This window comes from Schistocerca gregaria, chromosome 3 (assembly GCF_023897955.1).
Source record: "Schistocerca gregaria isolate iqSchGreg1 chromosome 3, iqSchGreg1.2, whole genome shotgun sequence".
NCBI classification, from domain to species: Eukaryota; Metazoa; Arthropoda; class Insecta; order Orthoptera; family Acrididae; genus Schistocerca; species Schistocerca gregaria.
Window position 1 is genome coordinate 194,862,706 of NC_064922.1, and position 14,907 is coordinate 194,877,612.

A 14,907-nucleotide genomic window follows, 5' to 3' on the forward strand; every position below is an offset into this window, starting at 1 on the left:
ATCATACATTTCCTCAATTTCTTCATCATCTGCAGAGCTAGTTGGCATATAAATTTGTACTACTGTAGTAGGCGTGGGCTTTGTGTCTATCTTGGCCACAATAATGCGCTCACTATGCTGTTTGTATTAGCTTACCGGCATTCCTAGTTTCCTATTCATTACTAAACCTAGTCGTGCATTACCCCTATTTGATTTTTTTTTTATAACCCTGTAGTCACCTGACCAGAAGTCTTGTTCCTCCTGCCACCGAACTTCACTAATTCGCACTATATCCATTTCCCTTTTTAAATTTTCTAACCTACCTGCCTGATTAAGGGATCTGACATTCCACGCTCCGATCCGTAGAACGCCAGTTTTCTTTCTCCTGATAACGACGTCCACTTGACTACTCCCCGCTCGGAGATCCAAATGGGGTAGTATGTGCTTCAAAATTATTCATTTTTCCAAGCCTGAAGAAAAATATTTCAAGGAAGTCACAACAGACCTGTTCTAATTTTTAGAAAGGGACTTCGTCTGTAACAGGATTAACTGCATTGTGAATGATAAAGCCCAAGGAACAGAAGGCGTCAAATGGGAAATGATATTGCTGTTTATCACCAGGACTGTGATGTTACAACTGAAATTTTTGTAAGGGGCTTCTACTGTAAATTCACCTTTGATGGGGTTGCCGTGTTTGTTATAACTAACCTCATTTTCATGGGGGTCAGTGCTGGACCAACTAATTTTAGGTAAGTTGGTACATGATCAGAGAGATAGCTGCCCCCATGTCCGAGCGGTTCTAGGCACTACAGTCTGGAACCGTGCGACCGCTACGGTCGCAGGCTTGAATCCTGCCTCGGGCATGGATGTGTGTGATGTCCTTAGGTTAGTTAGGTTTAAGTAATCCTAAGTTGTAGGGGACTGATGACCTCAGAAGTTAAGTCCCATAGTGCTCAGACCCATTTGAACCATTTTTTGATGGCCAATATGCAAGGAAATAAACAATTTATTTGTCCTTGCTAAGTTGGAATTAGTGACTATCTGGATGAAGTTGATGTCTATTGCTAAGTCATTTTGCCAGTTGGCGTGCTGAGAGCTAGCACAATGAACACTTTCCAATGTGGCACTTTTGTTGCTATTTATGGAAGGCTCATATATGAGTGCTGATTGTCCTGGCACGCTGCAAAAATCACTGTGGGCGAAAGGGAAGTGGCCATCATCTGTCATTTTGTACTGGCCTGCACTGTGAGCAAATTTGGAGGAAACAGTCCATGTCTTGCTGTGAATAAATGCTATTTCCTGGGTTTTAGGCGGATTGTCAGTGAATGACAAAGTTTGTTGACCGTCAAACTCTGCTCGTACTGCCACTACGCTAGCCCAGCTGTCTAGTTGTTGGTCCACTGGCCAGGAAATTTCAAAGGAATGCTCAGTTTGTAAGACCTCCTCCAAAGTAGAATCACCAGATTGAGGGCTTGCTGAGGTATGTCTTTGCCATGGGCTGACCGAATAATGGTGACTCTAACTATGGAACTAGCATAGTAGGCTTTATGCAAAACTGACGTAGACCAACACTTGTGGCTTAGCCCTTGCAGTTCTGCTATCCAGGTGTGGTATAATTGAGTAGGCTGCTGCTGGCAATGGTAAAACTCTATCCTCACACCTATGATAATGTTTGGTTAACAATTCATGCATCTGTGGAAAAGACAGATTGGCAAATTAAGTGAGAGGTGTCAGTTTACATAACAACCAGTAAGTCTGTTGCTTAATCCAAGAAAGAAACAGGCCTTTAATACCTTCTTTTGTCAGTTACCTTACAAATGGAGAAGTGCTTGTGCTACCTTTGATTTACAAGTTTCCCATTCCTCAGCTTGCAATGTCCCATCCGGAACTATCCTAATATGGACTACCTAATTGCCACAGTTGACTGAAATTGGCAATTGGACTCATTTAATTTGGGTGGACTATCACATGCAGTAGGTGCTCAGCAACTCTTCTGCTAATCGCTCTCTAGTTTATAGAGCATGCATGCTACCACATGGAAGGAATTTTAAATAAATAAAATAATTACAGTTGTATAAAGAAAATGCAGAGGATAGCAGAACACTGTATATGGTCAGCACTCAGAGGTGATGGCTACATAACTTTATGGACTAAGCTGAATAACACATAGGCATAAGATTTCCACCGGGAATATTATCTGTTGTACCTCCACAAAATATCACCTTCAGGAATGTAACCTACAAAAAATGTATAGTGAAATATTATAGTAATTAAACCTGTTAAACATGAGGATGCTTAGCTACTGTGATGGATGTTTTCTGAATGTGTATCTACAAACATCAAATTCAAAAAACTAGTTGCATTTACAGCACTTCTCAGTATTAAAGCAGATGTTGCATTTTCTCAATGATGTGCCCCTTTTTAACTATTATGCTTTCAAGTTAAAATATCACTTCATCCTGTACTTTAAGTAAACAGAAAGTTAGATTTGTCACATGAACTATAACTCAAGAAATTGTATAGACTAAAATCCACCACAGTATTTGCTACTGAGAATAATATGATATCACAATATCTTTTGTCACTGTCTTCTGGAGTCTGTGTTACTTTTTTTTAAAGAATTTAGCAGGTAAATATTTATGACTGGTTGTACACAGTTGTCTTGATGTACATAGTTGGCAATGATTTATATTACAAACTAATACACCAGCTTTAATCACTGAAAATGTGAGGTTTGTAATATATGTTTGGCAGGAAAAAGGACACTCCTACTAAGTACGTAAATAAACACACTGGAAAGAAAACTTTTGATTTAAACAATAGCCACACATATATTACTTAACTTTTGTCATGTTAACACAATAAAAGTATACTGTAGAACAAAAGCAAACTATTGCTTTTCATTTATTACTTAACACTTACACAGCAGTTAGATCATGGGTTTTACAGAACAATATGTATTCCTGGTACAAAGTCCACATCACACTGATTCCACAAATAAAAATCATGTTTTCGTCTTTCGTACTGATGGTAAACTATCATAAAGCCTCTGGCCAGAAGTGCCATAAGATGAAGAATTAGCGACTTACAGTTGTGGCTTGATGTAATGTTGTTAATACTGTGGTATTTCTTAAATATATCTTGATATAGCATAGTGCTTAAGGTTACCCGGTATGCACTAGCTTAAAACTGGCAGTTAATTGTAGCCACCTCTTCTTCTGTGGATTATCACTACTTAAATACTCTGTGAAAATACAAGTAGCTTTTATAGCTCATCCATTGGAGACTATTCTTGCTAATAAGTTCAGAATTCCACCACACACTGTTATACGCGTCCCTTATTCAAAAATCTGCACAAGACTGGGTACAGACTTCTACAACCTCTTCACGAAAAATGGTGGTAACTTTCCCACCTATATGGATACGTAGGGATGCTTCTAATGATTCTGATTTTGGACGACAAGAAACTTTTTGTTTACCTGACTGCCGTGATCCATGGCTTTCAGAATGTCATGTGAGAAAAGCAAGGGTTTGGTTTCAAATGATTTATGTTTCCAGAATTCTTGGTGTTTGCCATGGATGAGGTTATTGTGTTTGAGATATCTCATTACCTTTGAGCTCATTATAATCTCTAAGATATTACAACAAACAGATGCCAAGGGTATTGGATGGTAGTTTTGTGAATCACTTCTGTTCCTTTCTTACAGACAGAATTGGCCTATGCTTTCTTCCATTCAGTGGGCGCAGATTTATGTTTAACCTGTCCTTGGTATATTATGGTTAAAGGAGGGGCTAACCCAGTGTAGAAGTTCAATTTTAATCATTTCGGCTGTTTCTCATTGCAGCTGACACTTCTCTTCACACATCTTTACAGTGGTGTGAGTATTAATTGGGACAGTACTCATGGGTTTTGCTTACTAAAGAAATATTTGAAAACAGAGTCAAGCATTTTTCCTTTTGATTTGTGAGCATCAATTTCATTTTCTGTGTTGCCTGGACACTAAGTTTAGTTTATCTTTTAATAATATTCTGGCACACATCAGTTACTGAAGGCTTCATGCATTGCCCTATTGACAGCCGAATATGTTTCAATCAGCATCTCTCTTTCTATAGCACTTTGCTTTGATACATGTTATGCAATGGTCTGTATCTTTTGAAGTGTCTTTACAGTGACTGTATACCACTGAGGGTCACTACCATCATGAACTTTCCTACTAGATATGTACTCCAGTGCATGGTCAACTATTCTTTCCTGAGCTAAAAGTTTCCAGATCCTCATTGAAACATGACACTACTGTCTCCTTATTTAGTTTACTCAACATGTAACTTTTGTACTTGTTTTAATTGCCCTTTGTACTTTGTTAGTCATTGTTATTACAAGTGCCTCGTGGACATTGATACTGGTTTCAGTGGGGACATCATCAAAGAGAATAGTCCTGTCTGTAGCTACTAGATGTAATATATTTCCATCATGAGTGAGGTTGTGAGTTATCTGTTCTAGGTAGTTTTCAGAGAAGGCATTTAGTAATGCTTCAAGGGATGTCTTTATCAAATTCACCATTAACAAAATTGTAATTACCCAAGTTGATGGTTGGATGATTAAAGTCTCCTCCAATGATTATTGTACAACTGGAGAACTTATGTACTAGCAAACTGACATTTTTGTTAGAAGTTTTCTATTACAACATTGAGTGAGTGTGGTGGCTGATGGAAGAATCAAATAATAAGTATATGTCAACCGCAGATGCTGAGTCTTGACCAATCAATCACTTTTGTAACATCGATTTATATCGTGGTGGATTTGAGTTTCTTGTCTACAGTGAAAATACACCACTTCCATTTCCCATTAGCTTATCCTTTCGATATCCAGTTAGATTTTACCCAGAACTTTCAGTATTAACAATTTCAGGTTTTAACCAGCTTAAATGTAAAATGAGTTTCACTGCCGCTGAACAGCACTACAAACTCTGGCACTCTACTGCGAATGCTCTGGCAGTTAACTAGTATTTTAACGCTCTGTCCAGTGTGGGGCGAGTCTTTCCCTATAAACACATACTCACACAAATTAGTTTCTCTGTGGCAGTGTGTATGTGAGGTTGTGAATTTAAAGTACTTGTACAAAAGATCGTGTATTTAAAATACCAGTGTAAGAAGAGCAACAATATTATGAAAAGGATAGCACACACACACACACACACACACACACACACACACACACACACACACACACACCAATGCAACTCACACACAAATGACCACAATCTCCAGCTGCTGAGGCCACAGTGTGGCTTAGCCTCCTCCTTATCCCTATCATCCAATTGTGTTTCCCAGCATACACAGCTGCTCACAATATGGCCCCCGTAGCCAGAGACTGTGGTCATATATATATATATATATATATATATATATATATATATATATATATATATATATATGTGTGTGTGTTCTCTCTCTGATGAAAGGTTTATTGGCCGAAAGCTCATTTTTGACAGTCTTTATGTTGTGCCTATCTGTAACTCAGCATCTCCACCATGTGGTGAGTAGCAACTACCCTTTTCAGAATATTGTTACAGCCCATCCTGGGTTTTCCATTGTTGAGTATAAGAAGAGTGGTAGTTTAAAATCTAACATAATCTCTTTGCTGTTATACGGGTCTCAGAGTTACTCATTAATCTGCTGCAGCTTAGTGGTTGCCTGTAATCATGTTTGTTTACACTGATTATCTGGATATTTATGTCCACAAAGATAATTTCCTATATGTTTTCATCACTAGGAGTTTGATCCTGAAAAGAAAAAGATCGTGTGTCGTTCTCTTCGATATGTGGCTCATACTCTTGGAGCAACATTGCTGTTCTATAGTCATCGTGATACTGGCCTTGTAAAGAAAGCAAAAGATGTGCTGAACCATCATGCATTTGGTGCTCTGCCAGTGTAAGTAGATTATTCAGTTGTTTATGTGTTACAAACCTGTGAAATTCTTTATAGCTTATAAAGATATTCAAAAGCAGTTACTATGGTATTTTCTAGTAATATCTGCATGATGGGCTTTTAAGTTAATCAAATGGGCAATCAATTTAAGTTTCAGATGTTTGTTCATGCCACCCAATTCCATTCAACAGTTTCAGAGTTATTGAAAGAAAGTCTACAGTCAGTAGTGTGGGAATATGCTGGTCATGCAATATTAGTTTGAGCCAATTTTAATCTACTGAGCTAGACTGAGATGTCTATAGATTCATTGCAAGGGGTACACACTGACAGTCTTGCAAAGTACTTTTGAACACGTTTTCCAAATACTTTCTTGAGCAGCTAGTTTAACTGCATGCACACAGTAAAATATTTTAGACTTTGTAGCTGCAAACAGACATGACCTTATCACTGGTGTCATTATAGGGACAAGAATTAGTGATCATGATGTCATCATAGTGATTATTGTGATTCTTGAGTTTCTCCCAGCGTATTTGATAATCAAAATATCCACGGGTGTACTGCCGGTCTATAGTGTCCAACGGGCACAATATTTCGGCGATCAAACATGTCGCCATCATCAGGTGAACTGACGGACTGAGCTCCTGTGAACATGCCGGCACGGAGATCCGTACGCTATGGCTGCTCAGGGGGAACTGGGTTCGGTCGCGGCGGCGGCCGATTTAAATACCCTCCGCCCGCGGCGCGCTCCCTCCGCCGTCCACGCCCCGCCCCACGGTCTCGCGGTGGAACAGATTGCGACGGCATCTGAGATGACGTCGGTGTGATGGCTCTGTCCGCCGTGGTCGTCACAACTATGCGTTTGCTCGATTTACTCTTGATTAACCCAATCGCTGGTTCCCAAGCCTTGCTAAGATTATAGCCACAGTCACGGTTTCTGAGGTCGTCATTGGTGCGAATTTCGATGGCCTCTCTAACAACGCTGTCCCAGTATCTCGACGTCTGTACCAGAATCCTCGTGCGGTCATACTCCATAGCGTGATTTTCCGACAAACAATGTTCAGCGACTGCCGACTTGCTTGGATACATTAGTCGAGTGTGCCTCTGGTGTTCACGGCATCGATCCTCGACAGTACGCATCGTCTGACCAATATACGACTTGCCACATTGACACGGAATCTGGTACACGCCAGCCTTCCTCAAACCGAGGTCATCTTTGGCGCTCCACGCCTTGATAGCTTCAGGTTGGATGAGTCAGATATCATGGTGAGTTTTGACGTCGTTTCCTTGTTTACGAGGGTACCCCTGCGAGAGTCGCTAGAGTTGATTGGTCAGAGGTTTGACGAGAATACCACTGAACTTTTTAGGCATGTCTTGACTTCCACGTATTTTCTTTTTAATGGAGAATACTTCGAACAAATGGAGGGAGTCGCCATGGGTAGCCCACTCTCACCGGTGGTGGCGAATTTGTACATGGAGAACTTCGAGGAGGAAGCCCTGTCGTCATCCGAATGGAAACCTACTTGCTTTTTCCGTTACGTGGACGACACGTTCCTCATCTGGCCACATGGTATGGATAAACTCCTTGACTTCCTTACACATCTAAACTCCATACACCCCAACATCAAATTCACTACGGAGACTGAAAAGGAGGGTAAATTACCTTTCCTTGACGTCTTGGTCAGGAGAAGGGCTGACGGCACCCTAGGTCATGGGGTGTATCGAAAGACAACACACACTGATCTGTATTTGCACGCAGACAGCTGCCACCACCCTTCACAGAGTAATGGGGTACTTAAAACTCTAGTACATAGGGCGCGCACTATCTCTGACACAGAGAGTCTACCCCAGGAATTGGAACATCTGAGAACTGTGTTTCAAAAAAATGGGTACTCAGACTGGCAGATCCAACGTGCTCTCCACCCAACCACTGCAGCACAACCTGTTGATATGGATGAAGTCACGAGGGAGGAGGTAGGCACTGCATTTATTCCATACACAGGCGCATTCTCGGGGAAAATCGCCCGCATTCTGAAGAAACACCGTGTCAGAACTGTGTTTTGTCCTCCGAATAAAACTCGTGCACTGGTGGGGAGCGCCAAAGATGACCTCGGTTTGAGGAAGGCTGGCGTGTACCAGATTCCGTGTCAATGTGGCAAGTCGTATATTGGTCAGACGATGCGTACTGTCGAGGATCGATGCCGTGAACACCAGAGGCACACTCGACTAATGTATCCGAGCAAGTCGGCGGTCGCTGAACATTGTTTGTCGGAAAATCACGCTATGGAGTATGACCGCACGAGGATTCTGGTACAGACGTCGAGATACTGGGACAGCGTTGTTAGAGAGGCCATCGAAATTCGCACCAATGACGACCTCAGAAACCGTGACTGTGGCTATAATCTTAGCAAGGCTTGGGAACCAGCGACTGGTTTAATCAAGAGTTAATCGAGCAAACACATAGTTGTGACGACCACGGCGGACAGAGCCATCACACCGACGTCATCTCAGACGCCGTCGCAATCTGTTCCACCGCAAGACCGTGGTGCGGGGCGCGGACGGCGGAGGGAGCGCGCCGCGGGCGGAGGGTATTTAAATCGGCCGCCGCCGCGACCGAACCCAGTTCCCCCTGAGCAGCCATAGCGTACGGATCTCCGTGCCGGCACGTTCACAGGAGCTCAGTCCGTCAGTTCACCTGATGATGGCGACATGTTTGATCGCCGAAATATTGTGCCCGTTGGACACTATAGACCGGCAGTACACCCGTGGATATTTTGATAGTGATTATTGTTAATAAATTAATCAATCAAGAAGGCTAGAAGAGCATTTCTGTTAGAAAGGGCAAATAAATAAACGTTAGCATTTTACTTAGATAGTGAATTTACATCATTTAGTTCCAGTATGATGGATGTAGAGGAATTATGTGCAAAATTTAAACATATTGTAATCGTGCTCTGGAGAAGTTCGTGTTGAGTAAGTGGGTTAAGGACAGAAAAGACCCACCATGGTTTCACAACAAAATTTGGAAAATGCTGACGAAGTAACAGCTGTTGCACGTTCAGTTCAAAGGCGAAGATTAGTAGAGATTCGTGTATCTATAAAAAGGTTGTTGCACGAAACATGCAACTACCACCATTACGCCTTAAGAAAAGATCTTGCCTAGAACCCAAGAAGCTTCTGGCCAAATATAAAATTGCTAAGTGGGTCTAAGGCTTCTATCCAGTCACTCGTTGACCAGTCTGGTGAAGCAGTAACAGACAGCAAAAGGAAAGCTGAAGTTTTAAATTTCACATTTAAGCTATCGTTCACACAGGAGAATCGTAGAAATTTACTGTTGTTTGACAATTGCAGAGACTCCTGTATGGAGGTCATAGTAATAGGCACTCCTGGCACAGAGAAATAACGGAATGAGTTGAAAACAAATAAGTCACCAGCTCCAGATGGAATCTCAATTCGGTTTTACTAAGAGCACAGCATCGGTCCATTTTTAGCTTGCATTTATCATGAATTTTTCACCAGGGCAAAGTCCCATGTGACTGGAAAGAACCACAGATGGCCCTTGTATATAAGAAGAGTATAAGAACGCACCCACAAAATTATAGACCTGTATCAGTAACATTGGTCTACTGCAGAATTCTTGAACATATTTTCAGTTGCAATACAATATATTTACTTGAGATGAAAAAGCTTCTGTCTTCGAATTAGCACAGTTTTAGAAAGCATCACTCATGCAAAACTTAGCTCGTCCTTTCCTCACATGATATCCTGCAAACTGTGGATGATGGGCAACAGACAGAGTCTATATTTCTAGATTTCCAAAAATCATTTGACATGGTGCCTTACTGCAGACTAAATGAAGGTATGAGAATTCTGGATAGATTGCTAGATATGCGAGTGTCTCAATGACTTGTTAAGTAACAGAACCCAGTATGTTGTCCTCAATGTCAAGTGTTCATGAGAGACAAGGGCATTGTGAGGAGTGCCCCAGGAAAGTGTGATGAGACTGCTGTTATTTTCCATATACATAAATAATCTTGCGGACAGGGTAAGCATTGGTCTGTGGCTGTTTGCTGATGATGCTATGATGTATCGGAAGGTGTCATTGTTGAGGGACTGTAGGAGGATACAAGTTGACTTAGACAAAATTTCTAGTCGATGTGATGAATAGCAGCCAGCTCTAAATGTAGAAAAATGTAAGTTATTGTGGATGAGTAGGAAAAAAAGAAACCATAATATTGAAATTAAACATTACTAGGATGCTGCTCGACACAATCACATTGATTAAATATCTAGGAATAATGTTGTAAAGCAATATGAAATGCAATGAGTGTTTAAGGATTGTAGTAGGGAAACCGAATGGTTGACTTTGGTTTATCAGGAGCATTTTAGGAAAGTGTGGTTCACCTGTAAAGGAGACCACATCTAGGACATAGTATGATTCATTTGTGAGTCTGATTCAGTGTTTGGGAAATGCACCAAGTTGGATTAAAGGAAGACATGGTTGGTTGGTTGATTTCGGGGGGAGGGGAACCAAACAGCGAGGTCATCGGTCCCCTTAGATTTGGTAAGGATGAGGAAGGAAGTCAGCCATTCCCTTTCAAAGGAACCATCCTGGCATTGGCGTGAAGTGATTTAGGGAAATCATTGAAAACCTAAATCAGGATGGCCGGGTGCGGGTTTGAACCATCATCCTCCTGAATGCGAGTCCAGTGGTCTAACCACTGCCTCACCTTGCTCAGTCAGGAAGACGTGGAAGCAGTTCAAAGGTGAGCTGCTAGATTTTTTTCTGCTTGGTGTGAACAACACGCAGGTATTGTGGAGACCCATCAGGAACACAAATGGGAATCCACAGAGGGAAGGCAATGTTCTTTTTGGGATCATTATTGAGAAAATTTAGAGAACTGGAATTTGAAGCTGACTGTAGAATGATTCACTGCCACCAATGTACATTTTGTGTAAGGTAAGATACGAGAAATTAGGGCTCTTATGGAGGCATATAGACAGCCATTTTCCCTTGCTTTATTTGAGAGTGGAACAGAAAAGGAAATGACTAGTAGTGAGTGGCACAGGGTACCTCCCGCCATGCACTGTACAGTGGCTTGTGGAATATGTATATAGATGAAGGGATATAGATGTAGGGCTAAATATGCTAAAATGAGCGTTGGACCTTTAATAGATGCAAGTATTTATTCAAAACTGATACAAAATAGATACATATTTCAGAGTTTTACTGTCCTGAGTATTCAGTAGCATTGCGTGTAACCTATTGCCAGTCATATGGAAGTTGTAGGACAGCTTTAGTGGTGTAATTTGTGTTAATAGTTTGTATGGACACAGCCTATTAACTGAGGAATTTGTGTAACAGTTCTGAAGTGAATGCCATGAAGTGCTTCCATCATCTTAATGAATCTATTTGAAATCACCATACCTTAAGCCCAGCAGGTACGTTGGATGATACAGCACTTCCCAGCCCTGATAACTAACAGATCAGTCTCTTCTTGCACTGTATGCATGTGACCATTGACCTACAAGATGACGGGTGGGTTCTGTGGAAAGAGTTGCCACTTTTTACTCAAAGTTGGTTGTAGGTCATAGTCCAAAAATGAACTGCACCTTGATGACCTACCATTGAGGAATAGTAAACATTATGATGATGCATCACAGTCCTGCACAAGAATCACCATAACTTTCACATTGTGTGGATTTTGACAAGTTTTTAATTGTTGTGGTTATTTGTAATGATTCCATTTGTCTGATTGGTGTTTCAGATATGGCTCGTGAGATGTGGCCCATGTCTCATCCAACATAATGATACGGTGTAAGAAAGCCTCTCCTTCTCATTCATAACATTCCAAATGGGTACAAGCAATATTGTATCACAGCCATTTCTTTATTTCCGTCAAATCATGCTGAACCAGTTGTGATTAAATTTGTCTCTTGCCCAAGCATTCCTTCAGAATGTGAAGGTTTCCTCTGCAGTGGTCTTTGTTTCTGAAAATAAAAGTCAGTTACATCTGAACTGTGATATTCACAGCACAAAAATAATTTTCTTGTAGACTTAGCCTCTTTGCTCAGGATTCAGAATGCAGTTGTATTGAGCTACTAATAGCAGATGAACAGGCGCTTATAGTAAAATTGAGGAGGCACTTTAGCTGGCATTAGCGTGATTATCATTAAACAGCATAGTGATAGTTTGTTATTAATACAGTACACAGACTAAGTTTCCATCTCTCTTTGTCCTGTGTTAATGATGTTAATGAAAACTTTCACTCCTTACACATCCATGATAGTTCTTCTACCTGACGGGATCTACAGAACACAATGGATGGATGAATGAATGAATGAATGAAACCACAGTTGTATGAACTAATCCTTCCTCTTGGGTCAGCTCAATCACCCAATTTGTCCAGTAACTTGGTAAGAGCGTACACTTCTTCACTGACACTGCGGCAACCAGGTCAGCGAATGTTTGCCACAGTTTTTGTGTCTGTTATTGAAAACTCATACCCAGTTTGTTGTCACTATTCTGTAAGGCAATACAGATTTCCTGCAAGCCTTTTGAAGTTTTGCAGTACATTTTCTCACAATTCAGTTTCTATCTAGCTCCATTGTTCTTCTTTCAGAAATACTGTATTAGACTGTTTGCTACACAAGGCTCTAGTCATCCCATAAATGTGTATGTGCGTGATGTGGAAAGTGTGGATCTATTTGTGCTGAGGTAAGGTAGAGCTGTGCAACTAATGTGCAGTATAAGTGATATTATTGCATTACATCTCTACAACAGTGATGCCACTGTTAATTTCCAACCCTCATAACTGAGCAAGTTTGAAAGTAGTCCTCAAACTCATTATAATAAGAACCATAAAACATATAATTAAAACAGAAAGAAGAGTACAGTGTTAATTAATGCTGAAGTCATATAACCAGCTGATAAGATTTTTGTATTTAGGTTAGTTGATGGCAACAGGTGGATGGACAGCAAAAGAAAGAAGTAAAGGAGAAAAAAAGTCCTGGGCCACCTTTGATAAATTAAGTAGAGCTATGAATAATAAACTTCTGATAGGTGTGAAACATAATGTTTACATCCATTTCTGTACTCTGCAAGCCACTGTAACAGCAAAGGTTGCGTAGTGTACCAGTATTATTATCTCACCTCTGTATTACCATTCATACACAGGTGGTATATGATAAAAAGACTGCCATGGGCTTTAGTATGAACCCAAATCTCTCTAACTTCAGTGTTGTGGCCATTAAGCAATATATATGTTGGAGAAAGTAATATGTTTCATAGCCCATTTTGTAATGTGATCTGTTCGAATTTTGTAAGCACTCTCCAAAATGCACAGAATTTTTCATGTAATGTTTCCTCTTGCACTTCATTGAGTGCTTTTGTGACACACACAGATTGAAAAAATCATGATGATTCGTGCAACTTTTCTGTGGACCTTCTCTTTCTCTTCTGTTAATCAGTTTGGTAAAGGTCACAGACCAAGAAACAATACTCAAGAACAGGTTATACAAACATTTTGTAAGCAATATCTTTTGTTTGTGAAGCACATTTCCTTAGAATTATTCCAATAAATCTGGTTGTTGCATCTGCCTTCTCCATGGTTAAATTCATGTGGTCATTCCACTTTAATTCTTTCTGGGTGTTAACACCTAGATATTTGAATATTGTGACAGTTTCCAAAGATTGGTCACTAATTGCATAGTCAAATAATGTAAGATATTTTGCCTATTTACTTGCATTATTATTATTATTATTATTATTATTATTATTTCTTTCCTTTCTGAGACGTTATGTCTGGTTAAAAATGGAAAGTGATGCAGACCTTGATCAAGCGTGACTTCCTATTAACTGTATGGTATATGTTACATTGCATTGAGGAACTTTTGTGTAATTGGACATTTATCAATAATTATAGATTTCTGTAGTTGTATATATACGTTTGGATGTAGCTGTATTGCGTTGATGTGCTGGTGGATATGGTGTGGTATGACTCCTGTAGTTGACAGTATAATTGGTATAATGTCAACTTTATCCTGATGCCACATGTCCTTGGCTTCCTCAGCCAGTTGGATGTATTTTTCAATTTTTTCTCCTGTTATCTTCTGTATATTTGTTGTATTAGGTATGTATATTTTGATTAGTTGTGTTAATTTCTTCTTTTTATTGGTGAGTATGATGTAAGGTTTGTTATGTGGTGTTGTTTTATATGTTATAATGGTTTTGTTCCAGTATAATTTGTATTCATCATTCTCCAGTACATTTTGTGGTGCATACTTGTATGTGGGAATGTGTTGTTTTATTAGTTTATGTTGTATGGCAAGTTGTTGATGTATTATTTTTGCTACAGTGTCATGTCTTCTGGTGTAACCTGTATTTGCTAGTATTGTACATCCGCTTGTGATGTGATCTACTGTTTCTATTTGTTGTTTGCAAAGTCTGCATTTATCTGTTGTGGTATTGGGATCTCTAATAATATGCCTGCTGTAATATCTGATGTTTATTGTTTGATCCTGTATTGCAATCATGAATCCTTCCCTCTCACTGTATATATTGCCTTTTCTTAGCCATGTGTTGGATGTGTCTTGATCGATGTGTGGCTGTGTTAGATGATACGGGTGCTTGCCATGTAGTGTTTTCTTTTTCCAATTTACTTTCTTTGTATCTGCTGATGTTATGTGATCTAAAGGGTTGTAGAAGTGGTTATGAAATTACAATGGTGTAGCCAATGTATTTATATGAGTGTTTGCTTAGTGTTTTTGCTAGTTTCTGCTTGTTCTATAAAGAATTTTCTTAAATTGTCTACCTGTCCATATTGTAGGTTTTTTATGTTGATAAATCCTCTTCCTCATTATAATTATTATTATTATTATTATTATTATTATTAATATTTGGGCTCTACCGGACCACACTATGAACAAAAAAGACCAGTAACATTATTAACATTTGCAGTCATTTCTCCTCAGTTGCTAACTTCAATAATGCATTATCGTATA

The 14,907-nt window shown here is 39.8% G+C and overlaps 1 protein-coding gene across 7 annotated transcripts in view; it reads left to right on the plus strand.

The window, feature by feature from the left end:
* The window catches only part of LOC126353889 (cytoplasmic dynein 2 light intermediate chain 1), a 79,227-nt gene that overhangs the window by 34,613 nt on the left and 29,707 nt on the right, over window positions 1-14,907 (plus strand). For all 7 annotated transcript variants that reach the window (XR_007565228.1, XM_050003095.1, XM_050003097.1 and 4 more), the window contains exon 6: window positions 5,753-5,910. Coding sequence is in view for 6 of the 7 variants with exons in the window: in XM_050003095.1 (XP_049859052.1) it covers window positions 5,753-5,910 (158 nt within the window). In the remaining variant the exon portion in view is untranslated. The remainder of the gene's footprint in view (window positions 1-5,752; window positions 5,911-14,907) is intronic.